Below are 17,452 nucleotides of genomic sequence, written 5' to 3'. Positions count from 1 at the left end.
AACACCCAGGACTGATTTCCTTTAGAATGGACTGGTTAGATCTCCTTGCAGTCCAAGGGACTCTCAAGAGTCTTCTCCAACACCACAGTTCAAAAGCATCAGTTCTTCGGCGCTCAGCTTTCTTCACAGTCCAACTCTCACATCCATATATGACCACTGGAAAAACCATAGCCTTGACTAGACCGACCTTTGTTGGCAAAGTAATGTCTCTGCTTTTGAATATGCTATCTAGGTTGGTCATAACTTTCCTTCCAAGGAGTAAGCGTCTTTTAATTTCATGTAGTAGCAGTCCTTAAAATCGGAGAAGACAATGGCAACTCACTCTGGTACTCTTGCCTGGAAAATCCCATGGACGGAGGAGCCTGGTAGGCTGCAGTCGGACACGACTGAGCGACTTCACTTTCACTTTTCACTTTCATGCATTGGAGAAGGAAATGGCTACCCACTCTAGTGTTCTTGCCTGGAGAATCCCAGGGACGGGGGAGCCTGGTGGACTTCCGTCTATGGGGTTGCACCAAGTTGGACACGACTGAAGCAACTTAGCAGCAGCAGCAGTCTTTAAATGTTTAATCTTATTTTGATTCAAATTTTAAACACTAGCATTTATCTTAAATTTTATAACCATTGTATCTTTTGATATATCTCTTAGTGGCTTAAAGAAATAGTGGGTCTGTGTTAATTCTGTATATAATTTAAAATTGTGAAAACTCTTGTTTTAACTGTAATAAAAATAAGCTAGCCATGTATCCATTAACTTGTGAGGGGTAACTTTTTGATGTAGGAGCTATTGTATATGTTTCTATTTTAATGCATTTATATTAAACCTTGTTATACTTTTAAGTGTCCTTTGCAGAATGTTTTATTGTATCTATAAATTTGTGCATGTATCCAAGTTCTTTCTAAAGAGAATAACATTGTAAAAAGCATAGACTCTGCATCCAGGTTACCCGTGTTCAAATACTGACTCTGCCATTTAGTGACTGAGTGACCTTGGCAAGCCCTTTAATCTCACCCACCCTAGTTTTCTCTTTGTAAATGGGCATAATAATGTTATCCATCTCATTGGATTATTGGGAGATTAAATGAGCTCATATTTGTAATGTGTCTCGAACAATGTTTGACACATAGTTGCTGCTAAGTAAGTATTAGCTGTGTAATTGTATTATTATTGGTAACTTATTTTAGGTTAAATTTTAATATAAATTCAAGATGCCAATGAAATCCTTCCACTAACTTAATTATAATTATAAATGAATTTCTAGTAATATGTATGTATATGTTTGGTTTTCTTTCATGAAAGTTTTCTATGAGGGGAACTCTCATATAAAAGGTCAGGTTGTTTTGTGTGAAGTAACTTAATCCTTTTAAGTGTTTCTACACTGTCTACAATATTTGAATATATACATGTTACAAAGCTCTGAGGGTAGTCATACAAAAACTAAACTGTAGACTCAGGGTTACTTTTCTTATCATTTAGTGGATTACTAATGAAACTTAAACTAGCACATGCGTAGTATTTAAAATCACAGAAATTTAAAGCTAGAGTGACTTTATAGATTAGAGTTATTTGACAATTGATTGCAACATGACATCAATTAATTAATTTGGTCTGAAGTTTAAACAAAGAAATAAAAGAATTATTTGGCTCTTTTTGACTGTGGATGCTGCTTAGTGCCTTGGTGTGGACCATAAAACATTTGGAAGCACAGATCTGTGAGAATGCCCTAAGAAATAGGAAATAATTGCTGAACAGTGGAAGAAAGGAGCATTGGGTATTCACAGTGAGATGTTGAAAAGAAAGAGATTACTGAAAATTTCGAAGCCAAGGCAGTTTTAAATATTACCATCTCTTAAGCAGAAAGGTCTACTGTGTTATTCTCAGTGTAAATTCAGTTCAGTCGCTCAGTCGTGTCCGACTCTTTGTGACCCCATCAACCACAGCACGCCAGGCCTCCCTGTCCATCACCAACTCCCAGAGTTCACCCAAACCCATGTCCATTGAATCGGTGACACCATCCAACCATCTCATCCTCTGTTGTCCCCTTTTCCTCCTACCCTCAATCTTCCCAGCATCAGAGTCTTTTCCAATGAGTCAACTCTTCGCACGAGATGGCCAAAGTACTGGAGTTTCAGCTTTAGCATCATCCCTTCCAAAGAACACCCAGGACTGATTTCCTTTAGAATGGACTGGTTGGATCTCCTTGCAGTCCAAGAGTCTCTCAAGAGTCTTCTCCAACACGGGGTTATTAATTTTTGATCATACATTTTTCTAATAATTTTGATACTCTTGTAGCATGAACATCTTTCTTAGCAGTCTTTTCAGTTTTTAGCAATGAAATAGACAGTTCAGTTCATTTTTAAGGGTGATAGTTTTTTTTTGTTTGTTTGTTTTTTTTTAACACTTTTCAGCTACTTGGGATATTGAAGCATACCTAGGGATTACTTTCTACTTAGGAAAAGATTAAATGAGATTAGAATTAAAACTGTAGTTTTCCTGAATTAGTTAAGTAAATAATTGTACTTATATCAGTGACTGGAGCTTTAAAGTATATAAGTGACCATTTTGAGTAATGACATTAATTGAGAACATAAACTGTAGTTTTGGATAAAATAATTGTGAGATCACAAGTAACTGAAAATGATTTTATTATAATTTTTAATTTATTTTGGTTTTCACATTGTAAGATTTTCAGACCCTTGTTCTATTCTCATTTTTAAAAGTGTTGTTTAAAGTACATAGTTTTTATATTGGGGGGGGTGGGGCACAGCATCTACTCTGGTTGTAACTATTCATGTATTTAGTGAACTTTTCCAGAGAAGCACAGTGTGTGTCGCACTGGAATATCTGGCCGTTTTCTAACTGGTACCCTTCTTTCTTAGAAGAGTTATTTAAATCATGTGAGTGAGTGGTTTATGTGCCAAAAAACAGTTGTGAATTGTTTCCTCCTTTTTAAGTTCTATTTCCATTATTTAATTTGCTCTGTAATTGAGTCTAAGATAGTATTTTTGTTTTCATTGTTGTGTAATTTAGTTTCTAAGTCTCGCCCAGCTCTTTTGCAGCCCCATGGACTATAGCCCACCAGGCTCGTCTGTCCACAGGATTTCCCAGGCAGGAATGCTGGAGGAGGGGGTTGCCATTTCTTTATATGATGTACTTTCTGAAGCATTCCTTTCTCAGATGGTTTTACAAGGGGAAATTTTTGCTCTAATAGAAGAACTACAAATTATGTAGCATAAATGATTAATCAAATTATTTAAAAGGAAAATTTAAAACCCTCAAATCTGAAAAATGTGAAAACATAATAAAGAAGCTAGTAGTGGCTCATAGTAATGATCAGTAATATTGAGGCTATATATAAAATTATTTTATAATAAAAATTATGCAGATGTTTTATCAAACTTTTTAATTAAATGTTAATTCTGTTCCTATTGAGAATTTTTGCTAAGATGAAAACAATTTTGCTTTGCTTTTAAAATGTTTTCTTATTATAAGATATTTATAGCATTGGTTGATTTTTAGCATGCTAATTGAAAAGCATTTAGATGGATACATTAAAAAAAAAAACTAAATGCAGTACTTTTCTCCAGTTTTTGACTGTTAAAAATTCATTTTATGTGAAATAGGTTTGTTTAGCTTTTTATGATGAGATCTTTTCTTGCCAACTTAAGGAACCTTTTCTCTTTTCCTCTTCCTTCCTCCCTTTCATTTCTAATGATGGTAAGGACATTTGTTCTGGGTCTTGTGTTTATTCAACTCATTTAAAACAACATATATAGTCAAATCACTTTGCTGTATAATAGGAATTAACAACACTGTAAATCAACTATACTTCAAAAAAATAAATAGGGAAAAAACAACAGCAGCATATACTGAGGGCGTACCCCATGTCAGGATCTGTAGAGGCTGCAGATGTTTCAGTTAGTAAAACAAAGGTCCCTTGTGGATGTGAAGGTGGAACAGTCTTCTGCTAAAGGTGGGGAGTTGCGGGGGTTTCCTGATTTATTTGGGGAGAAGCAAGGAGGCCATTTTGGAGGAGCAGAGAGTAGAAGGTATAAGGCCAGACAGTGAAAGGTGGAAGGTGGGATGTGGAAAGAGCTGATTCTGTAGTCCTGTCAGTCATTGTAAGGTTCATTTGGAGCAGATGGAAAGGCCATGGAGGGTTACCTGCAGACGAGTGACATGATTTAAATATTTTTTACATTAATTTCGTAGATAGTGTAAGTGCAAGATGTATTATTTATTCAGGCAATTGAGTGCTGTGTGTATTTGTGAGACTTAACTCCAAAAGTCCATAAACAGAGTGTGTGCTAGTCTTAGTTGGAGATGAATCTGTTGATGTAGTTTGAAGACTAGTAATAGCTTCTAATGTGGCAGAAAACCAGCCTCCCGCATCTTTCACGCCCTGGCCCTTTCTGGGTCTCTCCGCACTAGGGCATTTTCTTCTTGCCTCAGCCCTGCTGTCCTTCCTTCCTCTAGTTCCCAGAAAGGACTGCTCCTTTTCCTGTCTCAGGGCCTTTGCACATGCTCTCTCCTATGTCCTGCCTGTTTCCCTCTCCCTGTGTCTCCTAATCTATGCCTGGTTAACTCCTAGTCATCTTTCATTGCTGGATGTTTCAATTTGGGTTTCGGTGGTGTTCTTCATTTCTTCCTGCAGATCTGGGTTTCCATCTGGTGTAGTTTCTCTTCAGTCTTAAGAACTTTATTTAGCATTGTGGTACAGATCTGCTGCCAATAAGTTCTCTTAGCTTTTGCCTTTCTAAAAACATCCTTATTTTCCTTCATTATTTTTTAAGTGCCTTTTTTTTTTTTTTTTTGCTGGATAAGAATTCTGGGTTGAAAGCTTTATGTTTAAGCTCTTTAAATGTCATTCTTTGTCTTCTGGCTTCCATTGTTTGAAAGTCATCTATCACACTTACTATTGTTTCGCTGAATGTAATATGTTTTCTATAATGGTTTGAAGTTTTCTTTTTTTGTATTTGATTTCTCTTGGTTTGATGGTGATGAACTTAAATGTGGTCTTCTTTGTATGTACCCTGCTTAGATTTCTCTGAACATCTTTGTTCTGTGGGTTGATTTTTTAAATTGGTTTTTAGAAAACTTTAGCAAATATCTTTTGTTCAGATACTTTGTCTTCCCCATTCTCTTTCTTACTGTCTTTGAGGATTCCAGTTCCATGTATGTTCAGCTTTTGATGTTGTCCCACAGGTTTTTGGTACTCCCTTCATCTTTTTGTTTGTTTGTTTGTTTCTCTTTCTCTATTTGGATATATTATTTGTCCCTGAGTTCATTGATACTTTATTCTGATACATTGTCTGCTTTAATGCCCATCTAGTGAATTTTTTATTTTAGATATTATAAATTTAAGTTTTTCCCCGAGCTTCTATTTCTCTGTTGAAAATTCCTATCTGTTCACCTATTTTATCCATCTTTTTCTGTAAATTTTTAAACCTAATGATTATAGTTAAATTCCCTGTCTGCTAATTCCAACATTAATGTTCTCTGTGGATTTAAATTTTCTGACTAGAATTTACCTTTTAATTGTGGGTTATGTATTTGATTTTACATGTCTCATAGATTTCTATTTTACGCAAGATATTTTGTATAACAAAATGATAAAGCCCGAATTAAATAATTGTTTTTGCTTGTTTTTTTTTTTTTTCCCATCAGAGAGGGAATATCTTTTCCTGGGTTGAGCATGTAGGGTAAGGGCCAAGCGATTGGATCCCGCCATGAGTCTTGCTAAGCTGGGGAGTGCTGTAGTTTTAATTAAAATTTTCCTCCAGTTTCAAATGAATGAAGGAAATTTCTGCCCTGTGGCTCACTCTCCAGTTTCCCAGATGCTCACTCCAGGGTATGATCTCTTTGGTCTTACAAGCAATTGAATTTGGAGGAGGTAAATTTTTAGCTTTTTAGTATCAGTCCATCACTGGATTCAACTTCAGCAGTTTTCTGGAAGCTAAACACGAGATTGTGACTTCTCTCTGCCTCCTGACTGTTCTTCAGTGCTTCTTCTTTTTTCAAGTTTTTTTTTTTTTTTTCCATGTCGACCATATATTAAAGTCTTTATTGAATTTGTTATGATATTGCTTCTGTTTTATGTTTTTGTTTTTTGGCCATGAGGCAGATGGGATCTTAGTTCCCCAACCAAGGATAGAATCTGCACCATTGCATTGGAAAGTGGAGTCTTAACCACTGAACTGCCAGGGAAAGTTCCTGTTTGTCTCCGCTTCTTCACCCTAATCTGAATATTAAATTAATTTAGTACTGTTTGTTGAAAAGACAATTCTTTTTCCTTTGAATTGTACTGATGCTTTTGTCATTAATCAAGTGACTGAGTATCAGTAGATTTGTTTTTAGACTCTCAAATCTGTTCCAGTTTGGCTGTTTATCTTTAAGTCATTATCATGCAATCTTAAATATTGTAGCTTTAAAAGTGTGGTATCTGGTAGTAAAAGTCTCTAACACGGTTTTTTTCCAGTGTTGCTTTAACTAGTCCAGGTTCTTTGTATTTTCATATGAATTTTAGAATCAGTTTTCCATGATTCCTCCTTCCCTCAGCACATATACAACCTGCTTGGACTTTAGTTATTGCCTTGATCTCTAGATCAATTTAGGGAGAAGAGGCATTCTAAATATATCAAATCTTCCCATCTGTAAACATAACTATTCTTCATTTATATCAATCTTCTTCAATTGTTTCAGCAATGTTTTTTATATCATAATTTTTGTTAAATTAATTCCTAAGTTGTGTGTGTGTGTAGGCACACATGTGTATTTTGGTACTATTCTCTGCCCTTTTGATGTGTCCAGTGTTCTTTATTTATTTCCCTCAGTGTTCTTTGAACACTTACTTTCTTGCACAAAAAGTTGTTTCAAAATCACTTAGTACTTTCCTGTCCCTAGATTTGGAATCAGCTATTTTCCAAGGAATCTTAGATCCTGCTGGTGGAAAATGGTATTTAGAGACCAAAAGCAGGGTGCTTGGTGTGCTTATTACTGCTTGGATGTAATCACTTTTAGCTTCTTTCAGCAAAAATCATTAATTCACACCGATTCCTCCATTAATTCTAATCTAGTAATCCAGTGTTATAAACTCTGCCTTCCCCTACTCCATATTTGTATCTTCTGCCTCCCCATAATGTAATTGTATTTACTTATTTGCTTTATTCTGTAGTATATACAAAATAATTTCAGAATTCGTACACTAATACGATTACTAACAACAAACCTACTAAGTAAAGCTTAAGATTTCTTTGCTGTTCTTTGTTTCCTAAGATCATATTCTGCTAAGGAATACAGAGTTCAAAAGCAAAATAGCTCAATATATACCTAAATTATTTTTGCTTCTCTATTAGGTTACCATTCAGTGCAGTTGGAATCATTTGTTTCATTTTATATTTATATTGTTTTTGTGTCATGACGAATACTTTAATACTGTATACAGAATATTGAGCATATTGATAATAACCTTGAGTAGTTTAGTTTACAACCACATAGTAAAGGTGGTAAAGTTGATAACACCTTGTCAGGCATTTTTTCTGTGTTTAAATAAGTAAGGAAAGGTCAGGTTTGAGTTATTGGTACAAAGGATGGAGTCATGAAGATGTAAGTTATTGCTTATCCAACAAAGCTGACTCATTTCACTGAAGTTTTTTTGCAAACTTTATGGTAGGATATGCTGTTATCCTGGGAGATCAGAGACAAAAATAGATAAACATTTCTTTCCATAGAACCAGTAGAAATACTTCATTAAGATAGTAAGGGCTTCCCCGATGGCTCAGTGGGTAAAGAATCTGCCTGCAGTATAGGGGACACGGAAGACCTGGCTTTGATCCCTGGGTTGGGAAGATCCCCTGGAGGAGGAAATGGCAACCTTCACCTGAAAAGTCCCACAGAGGAGCCTGGCAGGCTACAGCGCACAGGTTCTTAAAAAGTGGAACATGACTGAGCGACTAAGCACTCACACAAGCACACAAAGCTTGTTAATAGCAATTATATGTCACTGAAGCATTAATTTTTGTGTAAGCAAAAATTGTATTACAAATTCAAATTGATGTATGTATCAATAACTGATGGTTCAATTGGGCAGTGTATCAGTATATGGTACAGAAAGAGATAGAAGCTCCAAGAAACCTACCTGACTTATAAAGGTGCAGTCCCAGCAGCCTCATAAAGCCAATGCCAAGCTAAGGGTCTGCCTAAACAATGGGGCTGCCCAGGTAACATCAGCTAGATGATGTTGTGTGGCTGTTGCATTTTTTGTTGCATCCAGCATTTTTATGGTTGACATCTGGATAGTTGAATCCTTAAACCTTTACCGTTCTTAGAAAAGGAGTAGCCAAACCCGTGGAGGTCAGGAATCATTTTGGAATCACTTGTATAGTGTTTACTATTGTAGCTAATACAACAGTGCAGCAGTCAAGAGGTAGGATCGTTGTTTTAAGCTCAAACCTTTTAACTCTAATTAAAACTCTGGAACAAGCCTTAATCATGATCTATTTGATACCAATACTGACTATAAGTTATAATTGACTAGTCAGTTCTATTTCTATTTTTAAATTATGAAAAGAAATCAATTATGCTCAGATCTCTAGTAGTATAAGTCAACTATTTGAAAAGAGAGGTTGAAAAATGAAGCTGTTTATTGCTGACATTTCTTTGTTTTTGTTTCTTGAGTACATGACTAAAAGATTTAGCCCTTACCAAGCCAAATAGATTAAAAATTATGTAGTGGGTGAGGACAGTTTAAACAGTGCAAGATTTTTTTATTGAATTTATTTTCACAATTAAAGAATTTCTTATTCTTTGTCAGAGTGCAGAGTACTTTTCTGTAATCCTTTTTGAAGCAGTTCACGTGTATATTTCCTCCTTTCTTATATTTCAACCTATAAAGAGAATTATAGATTTTTATTTTCCACTTAAAATTACAGTTAAATAAAAATACCTATTATTACTTAAGGTATGATTAAGACACATCTTTTTTAAAAAAATTTTTCATATTATATGGTATCATTTAGATCAGCAGTTATGTTTGTTTCAGATTTAGAAAAGCACCCTGTGTTATTGGAGAAACAATAAGAAACATGTTCACATATATTTGAATTCATTCACTCTTAACATTTTAGAAGGAGAAAACCTTGCTCTTTGTTATAGTTTATAATTGAGCTTTCTTATCCATACTTTACAGAGGATGTAATTGAGTTTTAGCAAACTGAGTGACTATTGCTATTAAGAGAAATGAATTTCTAAGAGATGACAACATAGTTGAATTTAGTAATGAAATAAATGTGGGTGAACACTCTAAGGAAAATTTTCAAATTGTGTATTATATAGTTTAAATATTTTCTTACTGGTTTTTGCATAGAGATTGGTAGCTTTATAAATTTTTGTTATATATTTCTTCTATCAATCATACTGAAATCTCTAATAAACTAATTAATAAACTAACATTTTTTAAAATTGTATCTCAACAAACATGCATTTTTAAAGACTCAATCTTTTCATATTCTCTTGCATGTAAGTTCATTTAAAAATATATATTTATGTTAATTTCATAGGGAATAGTGAGTTTTGGTAGAAAAAGAGAAATAAATTGACTCAAACTTTCTATAGGGGTAGTAGAGATATCTAATAGTCTAAGGCAGAGCTAAAATAAAGGCTTGTATCCATCACGATCTTTGTCATTCTATATATTCCTTAAATTTACCCTGCTTGACTTGAAAGATGCAATGATTCCTTCTAGTGTGACTAGCTTAGTAGTAGTGATATCAAATTGCTTTACATTTAATCCAGGGCTGTTTTCTTCAAACTGAAACATGGACTTATTAATATATTTAATATATATGCAGAAACATGATAGAGTACTAAAACTGGACTATTATGTTATTTAATCAAATCCAAAGTTAGCTTTCAGAAAGGCTGATAACTATTTTAGAATTTCTGTTATTTTATTTGATCTCCTGTACCACTTTTTATAAATACTTGGCAGCTCAGGTCAAAGAAGTAAAAACAAAAATGGAGTGCTCCTTTTAAGTGGTATTGTCGATAAAAATACTAACAGTGATGTCCCCAGAGAGTTTTGAAATATTAGCTATGAATCAGTTCAGTTCAGTCCCTCAGTCATGTCTGACTCTCTGTGACCCCATGGACTGCAGCACACCAGGCTTCCCTGTCCATCGCCAATTCCTGGTGCTTGCTCAAACTCATGTCCATCGAGTCAATGATGCCATTCAACCATCTCATTCTTTCCCCTTCTCCTTCTGCCTTCAATCTTTCCCAGCATCAGAGTCTTTTCCAGTGAGTCTGTTCTTTGCATCAGGTGGCCAAAGTATTGGAGTTTCAGCTTCAACATCAGTCATTCCAATGAATACTCAGGACTGATTTCCTTTAGGATGGACTGGTTTGATCTCCTTTCAGTCCAAGGGACTCTCAGGAGTCTTCTTCAGCACCACAGTTCAAAAGCATCAATTCTTTGGCGTTCAGCTTTCTTTGTGGTACGACTCTCACATCTATACATGACTGTTGGAAAAACAATAGCTTTGAATACACGGACCTTTTTTGGTAAAGTAATGTCTCTGCTTTTTAATATGCTGTCTAGGTTGGTTATAGCTTATCTTCCCAGGAGGAAGTGTCTTTTAATTTCATGGCTGCAGTCACCATCTTCAGTGATTTTGGAGCCTAAGAAAATAAAGTCTGTCGCTGTTTCCATTGTTTCCCCATCTATTTGCCATGAGGTGATGAGACTGGATGCCATGATCCTAGTTTTTTGAATGTTGAGTTTTAAGCCAGCTGTTTCACTCTCACTTGCACCAATAGGCGCTTTAGTTCCTCTTTGCTTTCTGCCATAAGGGTGGTGTCATCTGCCTATCTGAGGTTAAATCTGAGGTTATTGAACTAGTTATGAATAGTTTTGCTGAAATTCATGTGAAAGAAGACAAACTATAGTTAATTTTCATAGTCAACTCAAATGTAGTGTTTTTAGTTTTGGCAGAACATTTTCTTGGTGGTGTTTTCCCTCTGTTCCTTTTAAGCTGCAGGTGAAGCTTTTTAGGACTTTGCTGTTGACAATTCATGATGTTACTGTTTCATAAGGTCTTATGCCATGTGTGCCTTCCTCCTAATTTGGCTGTTGGTAAAAATGTTAGTATCAATAGTTTGTTTTCTGGCACACCATTACATTGTGAGAAAAGCTTAATAGCAACTTTCAGTTGGTATGTCTTACTCAACACATTTAGCAAAGTTACCATACACTATGAATTTGTTTTTTTTTTTTTTTTCAGTGTACCCGTGTGATGTGGACACCTCCTCTCCGTGAAAGCTTCTCATATCCATTCCTTGTACTTCAGATGTTGCTTGTGACTCACATTCTCAGGTAACTTTGACTTATCTTTAAAGGTTGTTATTTGCTTTGCATTGAATAACTTAAGCTGGAATTTTTAAAACTTCCGTTATGAAAACAATGTAATAAAATAATTAAGATGATGCTGTTGCTAGGTTGCTTTCATAAAGGTATTTTAAGACTATAACTTCAAAATGTATTACTACCCAAAATGTTTTCTTAATCTGCCTTCTAGTCTTCTTTCCTTTAATTAGTGATCCACAGATATGCCGGAGGAGCAACAGGTCTGCTTCTGCTTCTGCCATCTCTGCTTTCCCAGGTCGTTTTCTGCCACCACAGCAGCCTTCCAAAAATAGGAAGAAATGGGGAAGCTGGTGGCAGTAGAGTGTACCTACACAAGAACAGTTCATAGAATACGTGTGGTCAGGAACTGTCATATGTGTAGTTCTTTCTGCATTTGTTTAGCATCCCTGAGAACTGAATAGCAGGGGTAGAAAGAAACCTTCTGAGTAGATAAAGATATGCTAGGAGAATTCCTGCTAGAAACGCAGGATTGGATTGGGCTCATCCCTGTTTCTCTGGCCTTCAGTTAGAGACCTAATAGAGATGCAGGCACCACACTGGTAGAGAGTTTAAAGGAGAATAGTTTCCTCCCCTTCTACTGAAAGATACAGAATTTAGACGATGCTGCCTTGGCCTTGTTTCAGAGGGTGACGATAAAAGAAAATGGAGTGTAGGAAACAATAGAACAAAGCATGATGAAAATCTGAAGATGACTCAGACTAGTCTAACTCTGTTCAGTGCAGAATTCAGGAGAACTGGTTGACGTGTGTTACATCAAACCCTTTGGGTGATCCATTTCCCCATGATGAGCTTGGCAGGAATAGAGCCATTATGTGGCTTTGTCTCTTAGTGTTTTTAGACCGGCCTTTCACAGAATATGGGATGGGTGGCAGCTTTTGTATTAGCTCTTAAAATCTTTGCAGCTCCAGTCTGATTGCTCTGCCTTAAATTCCTCTTTTATTATGGAAATTAGAGCTTCTTTAGCATCTTCAAGTAAGCTGACCTCTGGATTCAGCTTTAGTTCTGGTGCACGGTGATAGACCTTTCCTTCTCAAACACTTTGGGAAGAAGTGATGTGCTGTATGAACACCTGATTCTCCACTGCACGTGTTGTGTCACCACAACCACACTCTTGATCTTGGTTTTTTTCTCTAATACAGTGCACACAGTAGACTGCTCATCAGTCTCTATTTTCTGCTTTTCACCTACTTTTCTGCTTCTGTCTTAAATCCATTGCTGGCAAACTTTTTCTTCCTCTGATTCCCTTGCTAATATGCTCTGATTGTCCATAGCTGCTCAGATCAGAGATCCAAATGCCCCCTGCCTTTGCCTCCTCTTCTCTTTTCTGTGTCCTATTCATGCAGGACCCAGCTTTTATCTCATCTCCTCCAGGAAACGTCCATCAGCTGCTCAGCCCATATCCTAAACACTTGCTTGCTTGTCTGCAGAATACTTATTGCTTAGAATCTGCTACTTCTGTGATTTTTTTTTTCATAGGCATCATCTATCTCTCCAAATTAATCTATTGAATGCAGCTTTGCATATATATATTTGGTTGTGAATTCACCAAAATATAGTTTGAAAAAACTCAGCAGATACACTGACTGATTTCCCCCTCTCCCCTTTGGAAACTTTGTTTTTTTACAGTTATTGCTGTTGTTTAGTCGCTGAGTCTTTCTGACTCTTTTGCAAATCCATGGACTGTAGTCACCAGGCTTTTCTGTCCATGGAATTTCCCAGGCAAGAACACTGAAGTGGGTTGCCATTTCCTTCTTCAGGGTATCTTCCCAACCCGGAGATTGAACCCGTGTCTCCTTCATTGGCAGGTGGATTCTTTACCGCTGAGCCACCTGGGAAGCCCTTGTTACAGTTATACTGGGTATTTACTTTTCATAGTAAGTTGTTGTAATTGGGTGTCAGTAGGCATAATTTTTAATCCATTGGCTCATTTTATATGTTACAACCAGATTGTGTTTAGAGATTCTAATTTGTAGCGATTTGGAGCCATGCTAGAATGTTTTCTGATTTGTGTGTCTGTTAATCACTCAGTCGTGACTGACTGTATGTGACCCCGTGGACTATAGAGCCTGCCCGGCTCCTCTGTCCATGGAATTCTCCAAGAATAATACTGGACCGGGCTGCCATTTCCTTCTCCAGGGGATCTTTTCTGGTTAAACTTATTTTATCTTTTTAAGGGCTACGAAACTTTACAGAGGAAGCCTGATTGCACTCTGCATTTCCAATGTATTTTTTATGCTTCCCTGGCAGTTTGCTCAGTTTGTACTTCTTACTCAGGTAAGGTGCTTATATTTTTAAACTGAATTAAGTTTAGTATATTTGATTATAAGAACTTAATTATCTAAAATTATAGAACTGATATGTTACATGATTCTAAGTCCTAAAATGTTCTTTTCAGTTGATATTTTGAAAGAAATTTCAAGATAGGGCAATAAATAAGATTTATTTATTAGTGGATATTGAGAGTGGGGAGTAGAATGTGTGCTCATTTTTCCCTGCACCCACTACTTTGATTTTTTCTTATACTGGCCTTATTCCTATTCATAGAAAGCAACTTGAGTTGCTTTTAAATGTCCTTTGAAGTGTCTTGCTTGAGAAAGGAAGTCAAGCCTGGATTTGAGACCTAACTCTGTTCAGTAGCTTCTTAGTTGGACAGACAGCCTAACTTTTCTTAGTTTGAGTTTTCTCATATATGAAGTAGAGAAAATGAAATAACCTACTGTATTGGGTTGTGATTAGGATCAGATGGGGTCATGTATGTATTATAAGACTCCTAACACATTACCACTACTTAATAGGATGTCAGGTTAGCTGTTTCTATCATTTTTTTTTTATTAAGAGAAGCTTTGAAAAAGTGAAAGTGTTAGTCGCTCAGTCGTGTCTAACTCTTTGCGACACCATGACTGTCACCTGCTGGGCTCCTCTGGCCATGGAATTCTCCAGGCAACAATACTGGAGTGCACAGCTATTCCCTTCTCCAGGGAATCTTTCCAACCCAAGGATCGGACCTGGGTCTCCTGCATTTCAGGTGGCTCTATTTGTACTTAATTCTTTATTTGATGTTACCTTTTAGACTCTCTTGTCTTATTTAGTTTGTTGACATTTTAAATGTTTCTGGTTTAAAATGTCCCTGAGGGTCACTTCTTAAAACCCAGTAGGCCTGTTGTGTATTGCTTAACTCCTGGAATGGAAAGGGAGAGCTCCTACCCTCCCGTTGGTGGAGATGGCCAGCTTTATGTTTTTTATCTGGGGGATGGGGAATGTGGGGAGTTGCATGGAGTGAGAGGAGGAAGTAATGTGCTTCTCTGTGGGGCTTACACTGAATAACAACACGCTTGCCCACAGTTGTGTCGAATCAGTCACCCTTCAGCAATGATGTGTTCCCCATGGAGAAATCTGGGTAAAGGGAAGCATTGTTTTCTTGCTTTTAGGAAAATTTATTGTAGATTACTTGGAAATTAAAAACTTGATGAACATAACTTAAGATACATGTTTATAAGTATTCAGCTATTTTGCTGTTTGTTTAAAACGTATTTGTGTAGTAAGAGAAGCATGGAATTTAATTTGAATTGCTTTTTCCATGAAGAAAGATGGAAAGACACTGTTTGAATACCTCTCTATTTTACTAAAAAACTGAAAGTGAAAGTTGCTTGGTCGCGTCCGACTCTTTGCAACCCCATGGACTATATAGTCCATGGAATTCTCCAGGCCAGAATAGTGGACTGGGTAGCCTTTCCCTTCTCCAGGAGATCTTCCCAACCCAGGGCCTGAACCCAGGTCTCCCACATTGCGGGCGAATTCTTTACCAGCTGAGCCATTTTACTAAGAGGTACATTATTTAATCAATTTATTCATATAATCAATTAATTCATATGAATAACTCCAGTACTCTTAGAATTCTTGGAAAATACATTCACAATTTTCTTCAAAACTGTTAAAACAAGTTAATACCTTTGTAATACAAGTACTTCTAGCTTGAAATTTGATAAATTTAACTATAGCCAACACTGGAATATTTGTATAAGTATAAATGAGAACACTAATGGAGATACTTTTTAAGTGTGACTAACAAGCAGAACCTAATATATTTTTACACACACATGCATTAAATAATTATTTTTTAGCTTTTAATGTATCTTTCCCAATTATGTATTAATTGTCACATTATAATTGCATTTTCATATTATTTGAGCAAGGCACTTTGTAATTCTACATGTCGGCAGTAGAGTCACTCTGACATTAAAAGGAGTATTGTTTTGGATAATCTGCAAAGCAGATAATTTACATGGTTAATTGAGAGAGAAGTGAATGGAAGAGAATAGTCAACCAGTATTTGCTATATTAATGTATTCACCATGTTTAATCATAAATTAGCAGGTAAGAGGGAAACTAAAGAACTTTCTATATAAATATAAATTTGAGGTAAAATAAAGATAATTCCTTTCTTAGTTTTTTAATCTATTCATTATATATGTACAATTTTAAATTTTCACATAACTTTTTAAATTTCAGATTGCATCATTATTTGCACTCTATGTTGTGGGATACATTGACATAAGCAAGTTACGGAAGATCATTTATATACACATGGTAATGATTTTTAAATTTGTTTTTTCCCATATATCTTGACCTTAAAACAAGCTCCTGATTAATATTTGATTTATTCATGGCTGAAACTGGTTTTAACATAGTTCCATAACTAAAACAAGTGTTAGTCAAAAACTGTGATATAATTAACAGATCTTGTTTTAAATAGGCCACCCTGAAAATTTTATCTTGGGTCATATTACCTGATTTGAGTTTGTGTCCAACTTATACATTATCAGTAAAAAAGATAATTCGTGAAAGAGATCATGGAATGGTATATTATCCAGGAACCTTCTGTTAAAATAAAGTGAACACCAGCTATTGAGGCACATGGGACATATCAGTGAATAGAATTGCAAAGATCCCAGCATGTATGTGGATTATATCCGAGTAGAGTAGAGGAAGGATAGAAGACAGAAGATAAATAATAAACATAGTAAATTGGTAAATTATATAGTATTTTAGAAAGTGGTATGGACTATAGAGAAGGATAAGCCATGAGACCCCGAGGAGGTCAATAGGGCCAGCTGTCAGTGGATGGGAGATTGAGAAGTCAAATGAGGTGGTCAGGAGAGGTCTTACTGAGAAGAGGGGAGGGTAGTGCAGCAAAGACTGGAAGGAGGCGAGGGAGTCAGTTAAGTAGATATCATGGAGAAGAATATTCCAGGTTGATGAAATAGAGCAGAGATCATAAGGTTGGATGATTGATTTTGAAGAATACTGATTTTTAAAAAAAAATTTGCCTTCTCCATCGTTAATCCTTACAATTTTGTTTTCTTTTTCCTATAATTTTAATGTAAGTACAATATGCCATGGGTTTGTGCCAGTCTTAGCCTATCAATAACTGATTTTGTGGTTTGACAGGTACTTGTGGTTCTTATTATCATGACAAGATGCCTTTCAGCAATAATTACCAGGAAATTTTGAAAAAATAATCAAGGTTTATTACTTACAGGACCTGGAAATTACACAGCACATCTGGGACCATGCAGTTAGGTCATGGGGACAAGGGGAGGTATAGGAGAGGTAGGGAGCAAGTGTGCATCTGGGATTCTGGCTTTGTTGGTGTCTAGGATGAGGGCGTAGGGTTTTGAGGGCTCATTCTCTTTGGTGGATTTAAAACATAAGAGTGGGAATTTAAATCACAGGAAGGGAAAAGACTGGCCCAGAGGTCAGGTATTGAAATTAACAAAGATCTCTAAAACCAAGGAGCCTCAGTAGGGGCAGGTGACCTGACTTTATCTAGTCCTGTGGCTGGCAGTATGTTTATTCAAGAGATAGCCATATTTGAAGTGGATTGCAATAAAAGCTTAAGTCAGGCACTTGTATTACTAAAAAGAAAAAAAATCCCAACTATCAGGGTTTATACTACAGCCATATATTTTTTGTTCTCTAATAATTGGTACATATAAAAGGACATTTATAAGATAAATTATGAACAGAGT

General features: G+C 36.0%; 1 protein-coding gene across 1 annotated transcript in view; it reads left to right on the top strand.

The window, feature by feature from the left end:
• Positions 1–17,452, top strand: part of DPY19L1 (dpy-19-like 1 (C. elegans)) — a 90,931-nt gene that overhangs the window by 37,511 nt on the left and 35,968 nt on the right. The window contains exons 8-10 of the mRNA XM_010831227.1: positions 11,281–11,372; positions 13,598–13,697; positions 15,933–16,010. Coding sequence (XP_010829529.1) covers positions 11,281–11,372; positions 13,598–13,697; positions 15,933–16,010 — 270 coding nt within the window. The remainder of the gene's footprint in view (positions 1–11,280; positions 11,373–13,597; positions 13,698–15,932; positions 16,011–17,452) is intronic.

Source organism: Bison bison, unplaced genomic scaffold (genome assembly GCF_000754665.1).
Source record: "Bison bison bison isolate TAMUID 2011002044 unplaced genomic scaffold, Bison_UMD1.0 scf7180017864525, whole genome shotgun sequence".
Classification (NCBI taxonomy): Eukaryota; Metazoa; Chordata; class Mammalia; order Artiodactyla; family Bovidae; genus Bison; species Bison bison.
Note: the sequence above shows the minus strand (reverse complement) of the source record. Positions and strands in the feature narration are given on the sequence as shown.